Consider the following 22,500-nt stretch of genomic DNA (forward strand, 5'->3'; position numbering starts at 1 on the left):
CGTGAATCTGTGTGTAGCACCTGTGAGATTCGGTCAATGCTGAAATCGTACTGAATCCCATACCCATCACTAGTAGTGTAGCATGTTTTTTCTCGTCCTCTAGTCTTCTGGTGAAAATTTTACTTGTAAATAAACTATTTGCTGAGAATTAGTGATTAAGAAGCTGCATTGTGGAGGGACGTTAGCCGCTGGCGAAGACACTACATTGTGTTGTTAGCTTGTTGCTGTCAAATTTGCGGGACACAGCTAGAATCTGTCAAACATGCGTTATCACGATCTGACGATCCTATTAAAAGCGGCATCTTCGGCCAACTTTATATTATTTATATCGTATAGGGTCCATATACGACCTCAGCATATTAAATGAAAATGTAAATAGTGAATTGAAATATTTGAATATTCCTCACAGGAACAACAAAGGCTGAGGACCGTGGGATGCTGCTGAAGACCTTCAATGACCCAGCTTCTGAGTACTTTGTGTTCCTGCTCAGCACCCGAGCAGGAGGTCTGGGTCTCAACCTGCAGTCTGCTGATACGGTGGTCATCTATGACAGTGACTGGAACCCCCATCAGGTAACGCGTCGGTTAGGTTTGAGTACAAATGTTTGTTTTACATGCTCTTCAGGAGAAAAGTGTTCATTTTTCACTTGAACTTCACAGGACCTGCAAGCCCAAGACCGGGCCCATCGAATCGGTCAGCAAAACGAGGTGCGCGTCCTGCGCCTCTGCACCGTCAACAGCGTGGAGGAGAAGATTCTGGCAGCGGCCAAATACAAACTCAATGTGGACCAGAAGGTCATCCAAGCGGGCATGTTTGACCAAAAGTCGTCAGGCTGTGAGCGCCGGGCCTTCTTACAGGCCATTCTGGAGCACGAGGAACAGGACGAGGTCGGGGCTCGAGGAGGCTGCCGCGCTAGGGGGACGTGGGTGGGTGTGACTCTAAACATGTTCCCGAATTGCCCAACCACCCACATCTGCCTATGTACTGCCCCAATTCTTCTTTTTCTATTTCATTTTCCTTCCCTCACTCTTTTTCAGGATTTTATATCCACTCTCCTTTTCTTTTTTATACTATTTCTATGTAAATCTTTGATAATATCATACGAGATATACTACTCCTTTCCTCTTTTTCTGCTGTTCTTGCTTCATTTCTGCTTGGCTTATTTGACATTTATATACAGTGGAACCTTGATTTACGAACACCTATTTGCGACCTTTCCGGTTTGCAAACCTTTACATCTCACCAAATATTCATTCATCTTGCATGCCGCTAAAAGCTATAGGGCGCTGCCATTTTAATGACAGTGCTTATGTACACACGGGTTTGGCCATTTTGAAGAGGCGGGGCCCCCTGCATCACATCCATTATTATTATTATTATTGTCCTGTTTATACCGTCATTACTCAATCGTCACTTAAGTGCTTCAGTGTGTTTCTTTTCTTGCCATTCACCAAGTTTTGTGTATTTTTACTTTAATATGGCTTCAAAGTAGCCTAGAAAGGAGGGATTTGCAGTGGACTTCCAAAATGACTATTTGTGAGGGGTATTGTACAACAATGACGCATGCATTGCTGATTTGGTTGTCAGCTTCGACGGCTAGCAGCACTTCTTACTTGTTTAATTCCACAATTATTGTACCTTGCGCCTGTCTTAGAGATCAACTTGTGTGATCAGAAATATTTTTAATGGATTCAAACTCGCACAGTCCCGCCGCATAGCTTCGGGTTGCTAGGAGACCGCTTTGAGCTAGCGTTTTAGCTAGTTAGCCTCCAGCTTGCGGCACCGTCATTCTGAGAATTTTCTCTGAAGCCAAGCTTTGTACTCATGGCAAATCTTAGGATTTGAGATGGGACTGGACTTTTATGGGAAAATATACTAAAGGATACCTTTTTTAGAGAAAGTACTACCGAGACACATGGCGATGAAGGATGGCCTGGTATTTTGTGGTCACGCTAGCGGTTAGAGTAGAGTGATCCCAAAGTGTTAAAAAAAATGCCACAAATATTCACTAACATAAGGTAAAAATTAGTTTCCTTTTTTGTTTTTTTATCGTAGCAAAACGGTTAACATTTTGGAGAGTACCAACAAGACTTGTGTGTGCGTGTTGACATTTAAGCTTGCTGTTGTCTTTGCGTAAAAAAAGAGATTGTTGAGCCATTACCCCCTTGTTATGTTTGACATAGTGAATATATATATACATTATTGTGTCTTCAAAGTCCATCCATCCATCCATTTTCTACCGCTTATTCCCTTCGGGGTCGCGGGGGGCGCTGGAGCCTATCTCAGCTACAATCGGGCGGAAGGCGGGGTACACCCTGGACAAGTCGCCACCTCATCGCAGGGGCAACACAGATAGACAGACAACATTCACACACTAGGGCCAATTTTTTAGTGTTGCCAATCAACCTATCCCCAGGTGTGTCTTCAAAGTGTGCATTTTATTTTGTTTTAGTAAAATCCGGACTTTTGTTGAGGCGAGAATCGATTATTCATGTTTACGTAGTTTCTTATGGGGAAAGAACCAATGAAGTAGGTAAATCAAGGTTTCACTGTATTGCAGTAACTTTCATAAGCAAAGCTTTATACACCTAATACAATCAGTTAATAATGCAAGGTTTGCTAAAGTTGTTCTCTATTTCAGAGAGATGGTCACAATATTCCTCCTGCTGCTTTCTCTCACTCATGCCATCTGATCCCTGTGTAGGAGGAGGATGAAGTGCCCGACGATGAGACTGTCAATCAGATGATCGCCCGAAGTGAAGAAGAGTTTGAACAGTTTATGGTTAATATTATCCTGTCAATTATGAGATGGATTTAAAAAAAATGGGAGTCTACTTACCTTCTTCTGTGTTATGCAGCGCATGGATCTGGACAGACGCCGCGAGGACGCCCGCAACCCCAAGAGGAAACCTCGACTGATGGAGGAGGACGATATGCCCAGCTGGATTTTGAAAGATGATGCCGAGGTGGAGCGGCTGACCTGTGAAGAGGAGGAGGAGAAGATGTTCGGCCGAGGGTCCCGTCAGCGCAAGGAGGTGGACTACAGCGACTCCCTCACTGAGAAGCAGTGGTTGAAGGTGCGTCGCTGCTCTGAACAATGGCCATTTAAACTCTGTTTTATTTTGTTAAGGCCAGTACTGAGTGGAAAAATGTCACATGTCATTATGTGTTTAATATTCATTTCAATGTAGGACATGTCATTATTCTCTGGTAAAATTATTCTCTGCCTGCCTGTGCTATCGTTGCTATGGAATAGGGCAGCAGTTATTGATTATTGGAATAATACATTGATTAATATGTTTAATAGAATAAGCCTCATTGCACATTTGACAGAAAATAGTTGAAATACTGTATTTTGAGATGACAAGTCACTGTTAATAACATGGCAACATGTTCTGAGCTCAGACTTGCCCAATGCATTGCTGCCAAATAATTACCTTGTTCGCTCTGTACATACAAAGTGTGCTTTCTGGCAACGTGCCACACTATCCATGTAGTACTATTGTGAAATGCCAGCTTTGCCTGACAGTGCCAACATTTCACCACGTTGTCGGTCTTTTACAGTTTGAAAGAATGGCAAAACTCCTGACGGTTAGTATTACCGATTTATAATTAAAGTTATTGAAAAAACGTGATTGATAACTGCCCTTTGATAAACTTGCAGACTGACTGTCGCCAGCATGTTTATATCCTCACACTTGCTCACTGCAGTGAAAGCAGCTGGCTGTTAAATTTAACACTACTCCTTAGCCACTCAGCCGTTACACTACAGTAGCTTAGTCCGCACGGGCTATGGGTTGAGGCACTTTTAAACTGAGTTGTAGCTAAATATTTGACACACCGAGCGAGCAGCAGAGAGAAGCTTTCGTTAGCTTCTGTGCTGAGTCTTTAACAGAAGTAGGCAACATAAAACAGATGTGATTAGTGATAAAGTCGCTAGGAGAGTTGTAGGTTCTAAAGCAAATTGGTGTATGTGTAAAACAAGCTGTAGTTCACTCATCAAAAGCCGAATGCAATCGCTGACGAAAGCAATGCATTACTTGAAAGTTAAAAAGTCAACACCGTGCCGCCATATTTTTTTCAAGTTTGATGCGCATAATGTGTTGTCATTCTGCATTAAAGAAGCCTCCGTAAACACGCAAGGGGCCGGGGTCAGCCAAGAGGATGCCCTGTGCTTTGCCCGTCAGGCGTAGAGAAGAGCAAACGGCTGTAGCAAAAGCACACCAAAAGATACCGGTATGGCGGTAATGTCTCAAATATATACCGCTTTCTAAAATATACTGGTATAATAGTACTGCCCAGCCCTAACTCCATATAGAAGCGCTAAAAACTACAACATGGCTGAAAGGGGAGAAGAAGCTGTCGAAGTGGAGGCACGTAAATAAGACCGCCCACAAAACGGCGTTTCTCGAAGAGACTGTAAGAAAGCGGCTTGAAGATGGTCGGTAAAGCATCATCTTTCATTTCACTTTGTTGTCTGTGAAGCACTTCGAGTCTGCATTGTGTATGAAAAGTGCTATACAAATAAAGTTGCCTTGCCTTGCCTTGCAATATTTAGACCAAATAACCACCATGACATGTTATGTAGACCGCAAGGAAGTGTTTAAATGATGAAATACTAAAACCATCAGTGAAGCACAAAACATGCCAAATAGTGGGTTAAGGGAGTATCTATTTTATGCTTCTTTTTTTTTTTATATATATAATTTGGTCAAAAGATTTAAGTGTGTTTGTGTAAGTGTAAGTACTTTTTGAGCACATTCAACAATATTTAGATAACTGATCATTTTGGGCACGCTAAAATGACTAAAAGCCACTTTTTGTTTCTTGGTGGTTTCTTGCTGCAGATGTCAGGTCACCCAATCACATTCGCTCCGTCGCATTGAGAATTGAAGTGTCACAATTAGTCCTTGTGTCATCTCACCAGCGATTTCTTCCCAACAGGCCATAGAAGACGGCAATCTGGAAGATATGGAAGACGAGGTGCGACACAAAAAGACGACCAGAAAGCGCAAGCGAGACCGTGACCACGACGGCGGCACGGTGACGCCAAGCTCCAGCAGCGGGCGAGGCCGTGACAAGGACGAGGAGGTGAAAAAAGCAAAAAAACGCGGTCGTCCGCCCGCTGAGAAGCTCTCTCCGAACCCCCCCTCCCTCACCAAGAAGATGAAGAAGATAGTTGACGCCGTCATCAAGTACAAGGACGGGTGAGCGCCTCAATGAATTGTGACGCAAGGTCTCAACTAAAGTGACGCAAACGTCCTCGTCCCTGCAGTAACGGACGACAGCTGAGTGAAGTCTTCATCCAGCTGCCTTCTCGCAAAGAGCTGCCTGAGTACTACGAGCTCATTCGCAAACCAGTCGACTTCAGGAAGATCAAGGTTAGTTTTTCAAGAAATGTTTGGTTTTGAATGACACTGGAATCCCCATTAATTTTAACTTTAATTGTCAGGAGAGGATTCGCAGCCATAAGTACCGCAGCCTGAATGACCTGGAGAAGGACGTGATGCTGCTGTGTCAGAACGCCCAGACCTTCAACCTGGAAGGATCTCTGGTCAGCACAAACCTCCATTCCTGCCCACCTATTGTGCGCTAAGCTACTCTTTCTGCTTGAAACCATCAGATCTACGAAGACTCCATTGTGATTCAGTCGGTCTTCACCAGCGTGAGGCAGAAGATCGAGAAGGAAGAGGACAGCGAGGGCGAGGACAGCGAGGAGGAGGAGGAGGAGCTCGATGAAGGCTCAGAGTCTGAATGTGAGTATCAGAAACATGTTTCCATCAAATCATGTGCAGGGAGGACACTCATTGACTCCAAGAGAATGACCAAAAAAAGCAAATAGGATGTCATTGTCCTCATGATTAACAATAAAATGAATTACCATCCATCAGTGCAATAAAAAAATAGAGATCGACTGATACTCGATTATTAGTCGTCACTACCTGAACGGTACTGGACTACGTCACTTACTGTCAATTTGTGTTTCAGCAGTTCACTGTTATCAATTTTTCTTTTTTGTGTCATCTTTATTTCAATAACAATGTCTTGTAAAATATTATGTACAAAACTACTGTTATTTAAGAACACAATACTTATTTTGAAACCATACATAGACCCAAACCATGTGCTTAGCAAATGGCAAATAAATCCATCTTTTCTTTACTATTTCATTTACATCAAATACATCAAGTCACAATACTGAAAAAGTGAAGTTATACTTTTTGTTAGGCTGCAGATAAAGATTTAAGAGCCTCATTTAAAAAAAAAAAAAAAGTGAGAAAAAAAAATGATGGGATGGGAGTCAGTCCATTGCAATGACAGGAGAGTAAAAAGTGGGATGTAGTAATAATACTGATATTTTTTTAATATAGCCCTTGTTCATTTTTATATACTGATTCTATTTTACTACTATGTAATCTATTCTTTTTATTGAATAAATAATAAGGGTGTCTGATAAAAAACGTATTTTCAAATTAAGCGCGATTCTTAATCATAAAAAAAATACAAAATCAATTTAAGTTGAAAACAAATCTGTCCTGTCCAGCCACTCAAACAAGTCATACTGTTGATGTAAATGATCTGTATCTGCTGTACAGATTTACTTTAGGAAATATACTTCTCTTGTTGCCTTATTTGTATTTGACTTTATTAGATGTTTGGCTAGAATTTTACTCAACAAAAACAGTTTGGTATTATAGAATTTGATCACAGCTGTTTATTTATTTTATGGAGGAATGTAAGTAATCATAGAACTGGCACCCAATGTTATAAAAATTTATTTATTTTGAAAGGAGAATCTATTCTGAATTGAATAGTTACCCCCAAGAATCGAATCAAATCGTGTGGTTCCCAAAGATTCACAGCTCAGATTATTAACAAACTATTGATAAAACATTCAAATATCACAGCACGTAACGTCACAGATGCTCAATCGTAAAATATTTCTAGAAATGAAGTGACGTAATCTTCACGCTTGCGTGGACCAATCAGGTCTTCCAGAACTGGTCGGGTGGTGACCGTAGTCAACGAGGCTGACAACCGATATTTGGAGCAGTTACTCTTTTGCAGTAAAAGTTATTCAAACATGAATAGTATATGTCAGTAAACAGCTGGACATGGCATTCAGTTGTTTTTCAGAATAAAGTTTAGGAAACGTTGGATTCATAGCTAATGTTGCGTTAAATTTAGCAGCAAAAAACATCAGTTGATATCACAACACCTTTATTACGTGTCAGAGGAGCATCACCATTTGCAATTGAAAATATAGAAAATCTCCTGGGGAAAATGAGTAAAAATATGGGATATAACTCAATAACTCAATTTTATAAAATGTGATGGATTTAATGTGTTTTTAAAGTTTCCTTTCCTATATTGCGAACATTTAAATCAAATTAATTCTGGGCTCCTTCACGTAGATTATATTATTTACATTTTTCATGCTGGCTGACATGATTTCTTCCCGAATGTTAGAGAAAGGATGAGAATGTGCGACCTGCTCTACATTACTTCAGTAAACCTCCTATTTGTCAAAACATTGTAGCCACGGTTCTGCGGTGGAAAAAAAAGAACTTTTCTCAAGCTGGGCAAAAGGGCAGGTGCTTGAGCAGTGGTTATTACATTCACTAAATACTGATGTCATATGTGTATATTTTGTATTTGCTGTTGTAGATCTGTTAAAAAAGGCTGATAGGATATACTTCAAAATGGCAAATATCAGCAGGTATTGGTTGATCTCTCTAAAAAACATCTAAAATATAAATAGTCCACAAAAAAAAAAGTCTCACACACACAAATATTGCATGAATTTACTAGAGTTCAGTATTTCAAGAACAGAAACATTTAGCACTGTCCTATTCCAGAATCGCACGGAATTTTAGACAAATGTAGCAGAATTGAACCAGCTGACGGTATGTAAAGTAAAATAATTTATGGACACATAAATAAAATTTAAAAATTCTTATTTTCATACCTAAACTACAGTTCTCAAACTGCCATCACTATTAGAACGACTCCAACAAAAAGAAAGAAGTGAGCAACTAGTGTTTTGATTTCAATTGTCATTTATTACAAAGCAGATCTCCACTCATGCAGTCGATTTTGTTCAAATATTCCTTCAACTGGCAAGCTCCCCGCTTTCTAAACCCTAGTAGGCCTCTCGCAGTTATTAGGCACACTTTGTACTTCAACATGCAAAGTAACTTCCTGCTGTAAAATGTTGAGACAGCTGGATTCATAGCTGCAGAAGTCTTTCCACCCCCCTGCAGATGGCACCATCAAACAACTATGATGAATTAGCCAAATGAAAAAAATGAAAAGAAAAGAATGCACCGCAGTGACAAGTTGTGGTTTCTCCCAGCTCGTTCTGTGAAGGTGAAGATAAAACTGAGTCGCAAGGAGAAAGGGGAGCGTGGTGGGAAAGGACAACGTCGGAGGGGCCGAGGTGTCCGCGCTAAACCTGTGGTGAGCGACGACGACAGTGAGGACGATCTAGAAGAGGTAAAAGATGATGCACCATCACACGGGTTTAAGATGGAATCATTTTCACACAGCACATGAACTACTATTCTGTTGTACTGCACTTCATCCCCAAATAAGTTCTTCTGCACCAGCTGACCTTGTTGTGCTGCTACATTCCCACACTATGTAGCTTACTAAGGACTTCACAGATAAAGTCATTTAAATGAGAGATGGGAAAAATATATATTATAATTGATATTCTCCACAATGAAGTACACAAAGATAAGTACCGTATTTTTCGGACTATAAGTCGCTCTGGAGTATAAGTCGCTCTGGAGTATAAGTCGCACCGGCCGAAAATGCATAATAAAGAAGGAAAAAAACATAAGTCGCACTGGAGTATAAGTCGCATTTTTGGGGGAAATTTATTTGATAAAACCCAACACCAAGAATAGACATTTGAAAGGCAATTTAAAATAAATAAAGAATAGTGAACAACAGGCTGAATAAGTGTACGTTATATGACGCATAAATAACCAACTGAGAACGTGCCTGGTATGTTAACGTAACATATTATGGTAAGAGTCATTCAAATAACTATAACATATAGAACATGCTATTCGTTTACCAAACAATCTGTCACTCCTAATCGCTAAATCCGATAATCTTATACGTCTAGTCTCTTACGTGAATGAGCTAAATAATATTATTTGATATTTTAAGGTAATGTGTTAATAATTTCACACATAAGTCGCTCCTGAGTATAAATCGCACCCCCTGCCAAATTATGAAAAAAAAAACTGCGACTTATAGTCCGAAAAATACGGTACATTAATGTACACATGAAGTGCACTTAAGTTTGAATATTGTTAAATCAACAATATAGTTTGGTATGAACTGAAAAAAAGTAATACAGGAGAAAAGTTGGCTCTCATGCCGCCAGCTTAATGCTAACATACAATGGACGGTCCCATTTACAGGCTAACAAATTAGCCTCAGGATCGTTTAAGGTTGCACAAATGTTTAATTAACAAATTAAATTTCTATAAAACAGCAAATGCATTTCTATTTACAGACATATAGTCACCAGACTCTGTACAGAGAGCCTGTTGCTCAAACCTCAAAATCTTCATTTTCAAACAAATATTGTGGGCCATGAATGGCAGGAAATGTCATCACTTATAGCACCTGGTTGTATTGCGTATTTTAAAAATGTTTCTTCCTCTGTCTGATTGGTTGGTCAGAGTAAAACTGTTACACAATACTTTTACATCTGAATGATAAATCATCAGCGTCTGCGGTGAAAATGTAGTTAAATTTTTTTCAATGTTTTAGAAAGTGTCCCAGATGGTGATATCATATTGTACTATGAAGTTTCATCTATGCTTGTTACATTTTGGCAAGCATCACATTTCCATGGAAGTAACTTTGTGTTTGATGTTACCAGAAATGTTTTTAACTCAATTGGTTTTCTTGCTTTAGTATTAATGCTGTTCATCCTCAATAGGTGAAATTCCTGTTTCTCTTTTGCTAAATTATTGATAGTTTGCATAATTGTATCTGCTTTTCTCAGCATCTACTGTTAGTTAGCAATATATTGCTTGTGTTCTGTCACGTGACTTCTTTCCCGAAGTGAAAAGTGGTCGACCAAGCCAAGATGGCTGTTGTGCAGCAAGCATCGCTCCTATCTGAGTACAAAAGAGGCTTCAATCTAAAAATTAGGTACGAGCAAAAAATCTAACTATACAATGAAATAGATCCCTATACTTTATCAAAAAAGATGTGTGGAGTGATATCAAGGATTATATGTCGGTGGCGTTCCCAGACAAATGGAGCTATTGTGCTCCAGACAACATTCTACACGACAAAACAGATGAAACTTGGAAAAGCATGGCGGTCTACAACTTGGTGTGTGTCTGGGTCAAAGACATTGGTATCAAGACTATCCCGGATAAATATTAGTTTTTGCTCGGGTAAAGTTGTATTTTCATGATTTAACTTTGTGTCTACTGCCACGTTTGTTGTTGTGGTACACATGTTTTTCCTTTGTCATTATCAAAATATAACTATAGATGTCAACATTTTGTATGTGCTGAAAGATTCACTTATGATTATTCATCAAAATATAACTATAGATGTCAATATCGTGTATGTGCTGAAAGATTCATTTATGATTGTTTATCACAATATAACTATAGGTATCAACGTTGTGTATGTGCTGAAAGATTCATTTATGATTGTTTATCACAATATAACTATAGATGTCAACATTGTGTATGTGCTGGAAGATTCATTTATGATTATCAATATAACTAGATGTCAACATTGTGTACGTGCGGAAAGATTAATTTATGATCATCAAAATATATAGATGTTAAGTTAGGTATCAACGTTGTGTATGTGCTGAAAGATTCATTTATGATTGTTTATCACAATATAACTATAGATGTCAACATTGTGTATGTGCTGGAAGATTAATTTATGATTATCAAAATATAACTAGATGTCAACATTGTGTATGTGCTGAAAGATTGGTTTATGATTGTTTATCACAATATAACTGTAGGTGTCAACATTGTGTATGTGCTGAAAGATTCATTTATGATTGTTTATCACATAACTATAGATGTCAACATTGTGTATGTGCTGAAAGATTCATTTATGATTATCAAAATATAACTAGATGTCAACATTGTGTACTTGCGGAAAAATTCATTTATGATCATCAAATTATAACTATAGATGTCAACATTGTGTATGTGCTGAAAGATTCATTTCTGATCATCAAAATATAACTATAGGTGTCAACATTGTGTATGTGCTGAAAGATTAATACGTATATGATTGCTTATCAGAATGTAACTATAGATGTCAACATTGTGTATGTGCTGGAAGATTCATTTATGATTATCAAAATATAACTAGATGTCAACATTGTGTATGTACTGAAATATTAATTTATGATTGTTTATCAAACTATAAATATAGATGTCAACATTGTGTACGTGCATTTATGATTGCTGCCTTTGGTAAAAACTACTCTTTTAGGAAATACAAATACTATCAAGATAATACTTAAATGGGAAATACTAAGGGTTAAAACTCCCTTGGACTGGAGTGTGAGCTACTTTTGTAGTCATTGTTTTGTAAAATCTTGTTCTTGGGCGGCATAGCTCAGTTGGTAGAGTGGCCGTGCCAGCAACTTGAGGGTTCCAGGTTCGATTCCCGCTTCCGCCATCCTAGTCACTGCCGTTGTGTCCTTGGGCAAGACACTTTACCCACCTGCTCCCAGTGCCACCCACACTGGTTTAAATGTAACTTAGATATTGGGTTTCACTATGTAAAGCGCTTTGAGTCACTAGAGAAAAGCGCTATATAAATATAATTTACTTCACCTCTCAAGCAACTCTGAAGAAATGTGTATCCTTTTTTTCCATTTGAACGATGCGTACAGCCGAAAGCAACACAAGCATAGGACATTTTTTCTTGGAGAAAGGCTAAATGGCGCCTAGTACCCTTTGAGAACAGAGCTAGCTTGACCACCACGTAAGCGAGACGTGGTTCATACGTGACGTCCGTAAAATCTATATGGAATATTTCATTCAACACATTTGTGATGGCTCGCGTCTGTGGCGATATATATACTGATATGGTTTTATTGGCCCAGCCCTTGTGTGACATGAGGTGGTCTTCAGAGGTTGCTACCAAATGACTATCTTAATGGCTTTTCTGGGCTCACAGTTTGCATCTTGTTTGTTTCAGGAGCATTCAGCCAGCGGCAGTGAGGAGGACTAAACCTCATCAACTCCTAATTGGACCAATGAACTACTTGACTGGAACTTATATATTTTACTTAGATACAGCAGGGAGACAGTCAGTGGAAGGGCCCAGTTTGACCTAGATCAGATTCTTAGTGACTATTATACTCATTATATCACAAAGGAAAAAAACAAGTCATTATGAACGTATGTTATGATCCACTTACATATTTAAACTTGTTTTCTTGAGATTAGTCTTTGCCTTTTTTTCTTTCCTCCTCAATATGTAGACAGACCAAGCGCCATATTGACAGAAAACTGTTTTTTTTTTTAAGTTGTGTTAGTTTTTTCTTTTGACAAGTCAGGCAGGAGGAGTCATTGTGTTTCATACAAATCCATCTGAATGCATGTTGTGGAAATGCACCCGCTTTGTTATTATCTTGTGTGTAATTTAAGACCATGGTACGGCCCGCCTGTGGACCCTCTCTCTCAGGTTGTTTGTACGCGGGGAGGGAGGGATGGGACCAATTTCTCCTGTCGGTGTCACTGGATTCCAAAAAATACAATAAAGGCATCTCCTTATAAATTGCTTTTTTGTTGGCTTGACAACATCTGACCACTAGATGGCCTTGTGGTCACACTTTGGAATAATTTGAAATAGTCATTTATGGTCTTCATCGCATTTGAATCAAGGTTACTTTTACTAATAAACTAGCATATCTTCATACATTTAAATATTCATGACTTATTTGAAATAGTTTTATTCAAAAAGTGAAACACTATACGCATATGGGGAAATACAAAACCCAAAACCAGTGAAGTTGGCATGTTGTGTAAATGGTAAATAAAAACAGAATACAATGATTTGCAAATCCTTTTCAATTTATGGTCAATTGAATAGACTGCAAAAACAAGATATTTAATGTTCCAAATGAGAAACTTAATTGGTTAATTTTTGGTAAATAATCATTGACTTACAATTTAATGGCAGCAACACATTGCAAAAAAGTTGTCACGGGGGCATTTTTACCACTGTGTTACATGGCCTTTCCTTTTAACAACACTCGGTAAACATTTGGGAACTGAGGAGACCAATTTTTGAAGCTTTTCAGGTGGAATTCTTTCCCATTCTTGCTTGATGTACAGCTTAAGTTGTTCAACATTCCGGGGTATCCGTTGTGGTATTTTAGGCTTCATAATGCGCCACACATTTTCAATGGGAGACAGGTCTGGACTACAGGCAGGCCAGTCTAGTACCCGCACTCTTTTACTATGAAGCCACGCTGTTCTAACATGTGGCTTGGCATTGTCTTGCTGAAATAAGCAGGGGCGTCCATGATAACGTGGATGGCAACATATGTTGCTCCAAAACCTGTATGTACCTTTCAGCATTAAAGGTGCCTTCACAGATGTGTAAGTTACCCATGTCTTGGGCACTAATACACCCCCATACCATCACAGATGCTGGCTTTTCAACTTTGCGCCTAGAACATTCCGGATGATTCTTTTCCTCTTTGGTCTGCAGGACACAACGTCCACAGTTTCCAAAAACAATTTAAAATGTGGACTCAGACCACGGAACACTTTTCCACTTTGCATCAGTCTATCTTAGATGAGCTCAGGCCCAGTGAAGCGTTTCTGGGTGTTATTGCTAAATGGCTTTGGCTTTGCATAGTAGAGTTTTAACTTGCACTTACAGATGTAGCGATGAACTGTAGTTACTGACAGTGTTCCTGAGCCCATGTGGTGATATCCTTTACACACTGGTGTCAGTTTTTGATGCAGTACCGCATGAGGGCTCGAAGGTCACCGGCTTAGCCGCTTACATGCAGTGATTTCTCCAGATTCTCTGAACCTTTTGATGATATTACAGACCATAGATGGTGAAATCCCTAAATTCTTTGCAATAGCTGGTTGAGAAATTTTGTTCTTAAACTGTTGGACAATTTGCTCACGCATTTGTTCACAAAGTGGTGACCCTCGCCCCATCCTTGTTTGTGAATGACTGAGCATTTCATGGAAGCTGCTTTTATACCCAATCATGGCACCCACCTGTTCCCAATTAGCCTGTTCACCTGTGGGATGTTCCAAATAAGTGTGAGAAAGTTGAGGAATGCTCATCAGTCTTTTTTGCCACATGTGCCAGCTTTTTTGAAACATGTTGCAGGCATCAAATTCCAAATGAGCTAATATTTGCAAAAAATAACAAACTTTACCTGTTCGAACGTTAAATATCTTGTCTTTGCGGTCTATTCAATTGAATAGAAGTTAAAAAGGATTTGCAAATCATTGTATACTGTTTTTATTTACCATTTACACAACGTGCCAACTTCACTGGTTTTGGGGTTTGTATCATTACAGGTTCTTAATGAGTTTCCTTGCTTTTTTTCCCAGCGGAAGTTGTCCTAACTCTTCTTACTCAGTTGACAACAATAGTCTTTCCACATAAATCAATGAATATTTGTTCTACCAAATAGAACACATAAAAGAGGGACTGTGAATGAAAGTTTCCCAAAAAAAGTGCAGTTGTCCAAAGCAAAGAAACATCACCCAGTTTTTTTGCTGCTCTTCAGCCAACCTCCCATCTGCTCAATGTCCACACACACACACACACACACACACACACACACACTAATCGTGTGTGGCGTCCACAGAAAAATAAACAGGTAGTTTATTTGTATTGTGAAAAAGGTCATGGTACACCACCAACAGGACATGTACTCGAACATAATACTTGCGTCACTGCTCTGTATTCAATATAAGTGTGTTTTGTAAGCATGACAGTTGAGAGCTGACTTTGTTCTAGTTTGAGTTTATTTGGAACATGTATACAACATGATACATCAGTTTATTTGGAGCATGCATACAACATGATACATCAGTTTATTTGGAACATGCATACAACATGATACATCAGTTTATTTGGAACATGCATACAACATGATACATCAGTTTATTTGGAACATATTTGGAACATGTATACAGCATGATACATCAGTTTATTTGGAACATGCATACAACATGATACATCAGTTTATTTGGAACATGCATACAACATGATACATCAGTTTATTTGGAACATGCATACAACATGATACATCAGTTTATTTGGAACATGCATACAACATGATACATCAGTTTATTTGGAACATGCGTACAACATGATACATCAGTTTATTTGGAACATGCATACAACATGATACATCAGTTTATTTGGAACATGTATACAACATGATACATCAGTTTATTTGGAACATGCATACAACATGATACATCCGTTTATTTGGAACATGCATACAACATGATACATCAGTTTATTTGGAACATGCATACAACATGATACATCAGTTTATTTGGAACATGCATACAACATGATACATCAGTTTATTTGGAACATGCATGCAACATGATACATCAGTTTATTTGGAACATGCATACAACATGATACATCAGTTTATTTGGAACATGTATACAACATGATACATCAGTTTATTTGGAACATGCATACAACATGATACATCAGTTTATTTGGAACATGTATACAACATGATACATCAGTTTATTTGGAACATGTATACAACATGATACATCAGTTTATTTGGAACATGCATACAACATGATACATCAGTTTATTTGGAACATGCATACAACATGATACATCAGTTTATTTGGAACATGCATACAACATGATACATCAGTTTATTTGGAACATTCATACAACATGATACATCAGTTTATTTGGAACATGCATACAACATGATACATCAGTTTATTTGGAACATGTATACAACATGATACATCAGTTTATTTGGAACATGCATACAACATGATACATCAGTTTATTTGGAACATGCATACAACATGATACATCAGTTTATTTGGAACATGCATACAACATGATACATCAGTTTATTTGGAACATGTATACAACATGATACATCAGTTTATTTGGAACATGCATACAACATGATACATCAGTTTATTTGGAACATGTATACAACATGATACATCAGTTTATTCGGAACATGCATACAACATGATACATCAGTTTATTTGGAACATGCATACAACATGATACATCAGTTTATTTGGAACATGCATACAACATGATACATCAGTTTATTTGGAACATGCATACAACATGATACATCAGTTTATTTGGAACATGCATACAACATGATACATCAGTTTATTTGGAACATGCATACAACATGATACATCAGTTTATTTGGAACATGCATACAACATGATACATCAGTTTATTTGGAACATGCATACAACATGATACATCAGTTTATTTGGAACATGCATACAACATGATACATCAGTTTATTTGGAACATGCATACAACATGATACATCAGTTTATTTGGAACATGCATACAACATGATACATCAGTTTATTTGGAACATGCATACAACATGATACATCAGTTTATTTGGAACATGCTTACAACATGATACTTCAGTTTATTTGGAACATGCATACAACATGATACATCAGTTTATTTGGAACATGCATACAACATGATACATCAGTTTATTTGGAACATGCTTACAACATGATACATCAGTTTATTTGGAACATGCATACAACATGATACATCAGTTTATTTGGAACATGCATACAACATGATACATCAGTTTATTTGGAACATGCATACAACATGATACATCAGTTTATTTGGAACATGCATACAACATGATACATCAGTTTATTTGGAACATGCATACAACATGATACATCAGTTTATTTGGAACATGCATACAACATGATACATCAGTTTATTTGGAACATGCATACAACATGATACATCAGTTTATTTGGAACATGCATACAACATGATACATCAGTTTATTTGGAACATGTATACAACATGATACATCAGTTTATTTGGAACATGCATACAACATGATACATCAGTTTATTTGGAACATGTATACAACATGATACATCAGTTTATTTGGAACATGCATACAACATGATACATCAGTTTATTTGGAGCATGCATACAACATGATACATCAGTTTATTTGGAACATGCATACAACATGATACATCAGTTTATTTGGAACATGCATACATGATACATCAGTTTATTTGGAACATGTATACAACATGATACATCAGTTTATTTGGAACATGCATACAACATGATACATCAGTTTATTTGGAACATGCATACAACATGATACATCAGTTTATTTGGAACATGCATACAACATGATACATCAGTTTATTTGGAACATGCATACAACATGATGCATCAGTTTATTTGGAACATGCATACAACATGATACATCAGTTTATTTGGAACATGCATACAACATGATGCATCAGTTTATTTGGAACATGCATACAACATGATACATCCGTTTATTTGGAACATGCATACAACATGATACATCAGTTTATTTGGAACATGCATACAACATTATACATCAGTTTATTTGGAACATGCATACAACATGATACATCAGTTTATTTGGAACATGCATACAACATGATACATCAGTTTATTTGGAACATGCATACAACATGATACTTCATTTTATTCGGAACATTCATACAACATGATACATCAGTTTATTTGGAACATGCATACAACATGATACATCAGTTTATGTGGAACATGCATACAACTTGATACATCAGTTTATTTGGAACATGCATACAACATGATACATCAGTTTATTTGGAACATGCATACAACGTGATACATCAGTTTATTTGGAACATGCATACAATGTGATACATCAGTTTATTTGGAACATGCATACAACGTGATACTTCATTTTATTCGGAACATTCATACAACATGATACATCAGTTTATTTGGAACATGCATACAACATGATACATCAGTTTATTTGGAACATGCATACAACATGATACATCAGTTTATTTGGAACATGCATACAACATGATACATCAGTTTATTTTGAACATGCATACAACTTAATACAACACCGTTTCCAGTTTCAACATGTTGGAAAAGGAGTAGGAAGAAGAACACTTTTGTTCACTTCCTGTTGTCAATGTGTTCACAATATACTCCATGAATAACAACATCAATAATCTTTCTCTAAAAACTGTATCGCAATAACCAACGTTGCTGGATATCAACAGACAGTACCAGTATCAGTCACTGGACCATGACTAGTATCCAACTACTTCTCTGTTCAGGTCAAGGTTTTTGTTTTGAGGCCTTACTTCCGATACCAACTTGTCGTTATAGTGGTGGTTTTCACACTTTGAACCCGTAATCACATTTTTATCCCAACTATGACCCTGCCTCTGCCTGACTTTTGACAGCTGATGCCACGGTATCGCTCCGCTTGAGATCGTCTTCCTGTCAAAACCACATCCAGCCCAAGAATGTTAGTCCTGGAATTTGAACGGCAGCTTCAGAAAAATGCTTTTTAGCTAACGTAAACGTTCTCTTCTTGAATGGTGATAGTAGTGCTTTGGACCTTGTTTACGTCCCGTAGAGGTCTGGTCGTAAACCTTGACTGAGACACCTTCTTGACCTGGGGAGCGTCATAAAGAGGCGAAGGCTGTTCTCCGCGTCTTCTGGTCTGCATTCCTTCTTCATCCAAACAAGATCACCTTCTACATTTCACTGCTTGGCTCTGATCAAAATCACTTTTCTACTACTTACTACAAATCACAATCACTACGTTTCCATGCTCTAAATTAGTCGGATTTCTCTAAAATTGTTTTGTATTTTCACTCAGACGTGTGACGTCCCAGTGTCCGTGCACACTCTACTATGTGACTCCCGTACACTGGGTGGCGCTTATTTTCTTTTAGGGCAGATGAATGTGTCGCTTTTCCAGTTGACCTATGACCTCACACCAGGCATCTGTGGCTCCTTACAAGTCAACACTTTAAATATTACGTCTCTAATGGCTAGGATGTCCAAACTCATTTGGTCGAGTCGACTGCATGTAAAGTAACTATATATAAAACTATCAATGTGTGGATGGCAACATATGTTGCTCCAAAACCTGTATGTACCTTTCAGCATTAATGGTGTCTTCACAGATGTGTAAGTTACCCATGTCTTGGGCACTAATACACCCCCATACCATCACAGATGCTGGCTTTTCAACAATTCGGATGGTGCTTTTCCTCTTTGGTCCGGAGGACACGACGTCCACAGTTTCCAAAAACAATTTGAAATGTGGACTCCTCAGACCACAGAACACTTTTCCACTTTGCATCAGTCCATCTTAGATGAGCTCGGGCCCAGCGAAACAGGCGATGTTTCTGGGTGTTGTTGATAAATGGCTTTGGCTTTGCATAGTAGAGTTTTAACTTGCACTTACAGATGTAGTGAAAAACTGCACTTACTGACAGTGGTTTTCTGAAGTGTTCCTGAGCCCATGTGGTGATATCCTTTACACACTGATGTTAGTTTCAAGGTCACGGGCATTCAATTTTACGTGCAGTGATTTCTCCAGATTCTCTGAACCTTTTGATGATATTACGAACCGTAGGTGGTGAAATCCCTAAATTCCTTGCAATAGCTGGTTGAGAAATGTTGTTCTTAAACTGTTGGACAATTTGCTCACGCATTTGTTCACAAAGTGGTGACCCTGGCCCCATCCTTGTTTGTGAATGACTGAGCATGAAGCTGCTTTTATAGCCAATCATGGCACCCACCTGTTCCCAATTAGCTTGTTCACCTGTGGGATGTTCCAAATAAGTGTTTGATGAGCATTCCTCAACTTTCTCGGTCTTTTTTGCCCTTGTGCCAGCTTTTTTTAAACATGTTGCAGGCATCAAATTCCAATTGAGTTAATATTTGCAAAAAATAACAAAGTTTATCAGTTGGAACATTAAATATCTTGTCTTTGCAGTCTATTCAATTGAATATAGATTGAAAAGGGTTTTGGGTTTTGTATATATGTATGTATATGTGTGTATATTTGTGAAAAATGTGTATATATAATTGTGTGTGTATATATATATATATATATATATATATATATATATATATATATATATATATATATATATATATGTGTGTGTGTGTATATATATATATATATATATATATATATATATATATATATATATATATATATATAATTTTTTAAAATATATATATATACCTGTGTGTGTGTGTGTGTGTGTGTGTGTGTGTGTGTGTGTGTATATATATATATATATATATATATATATATATATATATATATATATATATATATATATATATATATATATATATATACTGTATATATATATATATATATTAGGGGTGTGGGAAAAAATCGATTCGAATTCGAATCGTGATTCAGAATCAATTCTCATTTTTAAAAAATCGATTTTTTTTTAATTTTTATTTTTTACATTTTATTTATTTATTTTATTAATCAATCCAACAAAACAATACACAGCAATACCATAACAATGCAATCCAATTCCAAAACCAAACCCGACCCAGCAACACTCAGAACTGCAATAAACTGAGCAATTGAGAGGAGACACAAACACGACACAGAACAAACCAAAAGTAGTGAAACAAAAATGAATATTATCAACAACAGTATCAATATTAGTTACAATTTCAACATAGCAGTGATTAAAAATCCCTCATTGACATTATCATTAGACATTTATAAAAAAAAAATTAAAAAAAAAAAGATAGTGTCACAGTGGCTTACACTTGCATCACATCTCATAAACTTGAAAACACACTGTGTCCAATATTTTCACAAAGATAAAATAAGTCATATTTTTGGTTCATTTAATAGTTAAAACAAATTTACATTATTGCAATCAGTTGATAAAACATTGTCCTTTACAATTATAAAAGCTTTTTACAAAAATCTACTACTCTGCTTGCATGTCAGCAGACTGGGGTAGATCCTGCTGAAATCCTATGTATTGAATGAATAGAGAATCCTTTTGAATCGGGAAAAAAATCGTTTTTGAATCGAGAATCGTGTTGAATTCAAAATTATTTTTTTTAATCGAATCGTGACCCCAAGAATCGATATTGAATCGAATCGTGGGACACCCAAAGATTCACAGCCCTAATATATATATATATATATATATATATATAAAAAAATTCTACATAGTATATTAATATAATGGATATATATAATTAATATAATTGGATATTAATAGTATGTGAAAGTTAGACTCCTACCTTTTTTACATCCGTGACAACCTCCTTAAAGTTTTGTAATCAATCAGAAAAAGCTCAAATGCGCCAACCGTGGATCATTTTTGCCATCATGCTTTGTATTGGATTTTGTGATGGATGGTTGTAATTTAGTTTTTTTTATGGTGATTGGATGTTTTTTATATAATCCACAAAGTTCAGTGAGCAGGTTGTCATGTGACCATGTGTGTTGGCATTTTGTGTTGGTTGTTTTTCTATATTTTCCACCATGACTAGGGAAGGCTGTTTGCTTTTGGTCATTTAAGTAAATGCTGCGCACTCATTTATTCAGCGCATAATTAAAGGTCATTGATTTGACTTTCTTATGTTGTCCACCAGATGGCGACGTAATAGCATCAAAATTGTCAGACTATTGAAATGAATGGAGACCCCCTGTGGGTAAAATTACTCATGACTAGGACTACCAGGGCTATACTGATGTCAAATAAGTGATCTTATATTGCGCTATGAACATGAGGCTACTACCAAGAAGGGTCGAAAAGAAAAAAAAAAAAGTTTTTCAAAGGAATTTTCGGACAGAGAATCATGAAAACAAAACTTTTGAATGTCAGAGTTCATTGGTAAGACTCTGTGGATTGATGAAAGGAGTTAGTCCGCCTTTTTAAAAAACATGATCTGTTACTTTGAGTATTGGGGTTTGGTGTGTCGTGTTTTAGTTCATGTCCTGCACTCTTATTTTGGTGGTTTTTCCTGTTCTGTGGGTTTTTTCCCGTAACACGCATGTCTCTGAGCACTAATCCTCGCACCTGTTTTCTATTAGCATTTAGGACGATTTAAATTGAGCCTTCGTTGTTGGGACTTAGTTATGTATGTTTGCACATTGTGGACGTTTCACCCGTGAGTTTTTGCTGTTCTCCAGCACTCTGTTTTGTTTATACTCTGATCACTTTAGTTTTCTCTTTCCCAGCGGCTCTCGTCTTTTGTTTGTTTCTTTATTAAATACCCTTTCTGCGTCTTGGGAACACGCCGCTTATCGCCGCCATGCGACTCGAGCGTCACAGACACAGTACATACCCCTTTAAAATAGGCCATCGGAACTGTGTTTCTTGTTTGTCTGGACCCCAGGATGCAGAGACTGGAAGGTC

The 22,500-nt window shown here is 37.4% G+C and overlaps 1 protein-coding gene across 3 annotated transcripts in view; it reads left to right on the forward strand.

Annotated features, from left to right (window-relative positions):
- Positions 1 to 12,799, forward strand: part of smarca4a (SWI/SNF related, matrix associated, actin dependent regulator of chromatin, subfamily a, member 4a) — a 52,953-nt gene extending 40,154 nt beyond the window's left edge. For 2 of the 3 annotated variants that reach the window (XM_062036778.1, XM_062036779.1), the window contains exons 25-34: positions 410 to 573; positions 661 to 927; positions 2,706 to 2,783; positions 2,860 to 3,078; positions 4,946 to 5,208; positions 5,277 to 5,382; positions 5,454 to 5,555; positions 5,625 to 5,757; positions 8,358 to 8,497; positions 12,221 to 12,799. In XM_062036778.1, coding sequence (XP_061892762.1) covers positions 410 to 573; positions 661 to 927; positions 2,706 to 2,783; positions 2,860 to 3,078; positions 4,946 to 5,208; positions 5,277 to 5,382; positions 5,454 to 5,555; positions 5,625 to 5,757; positions 8,358 to 8,497; positions 12,221 to 12,253 — 1,505 coding nt within the window. In that variant the 3' untranslated portion in view covers positions 12,254 to 12,799. Of the gene's footprint in view, positions 1 to 409; positions 574 to 660; positions 928 to 2,705; positions 2,784 to 2,859; positions 3,079 to 4,848; positions 5,209 to 5,276; positions 5,383 to 5,453; positions 5,556 to 5,624; positions 5,758 to 8,357; positions 8,498 to 12,220 lie in introns of those variants that run through there. The other variant, XM_062036780.1, reaches the window with a different exon arrangement.
- The last annotated feature ends 9,701 nt before the right edge of the window (positions 12,800 to 22,500 follow it).

Source organism: Entelurus aequoreus, linkage group LG25 (assembly GCF_033978785.1).
Source record: "Entelurus aequoreus isolate RoL-2023_Sb linkage group LG25, RoL_Eaeq_v1.1, whole genome shotgun sequence".
Taxonomy (NCBI): domain Eukaryota; kingdom Metazoa; phylum Chordata; class Actinopteri; order Syngnathiformes; family Syngnathidae; genus Entelurus; species Entelurus aequoreus.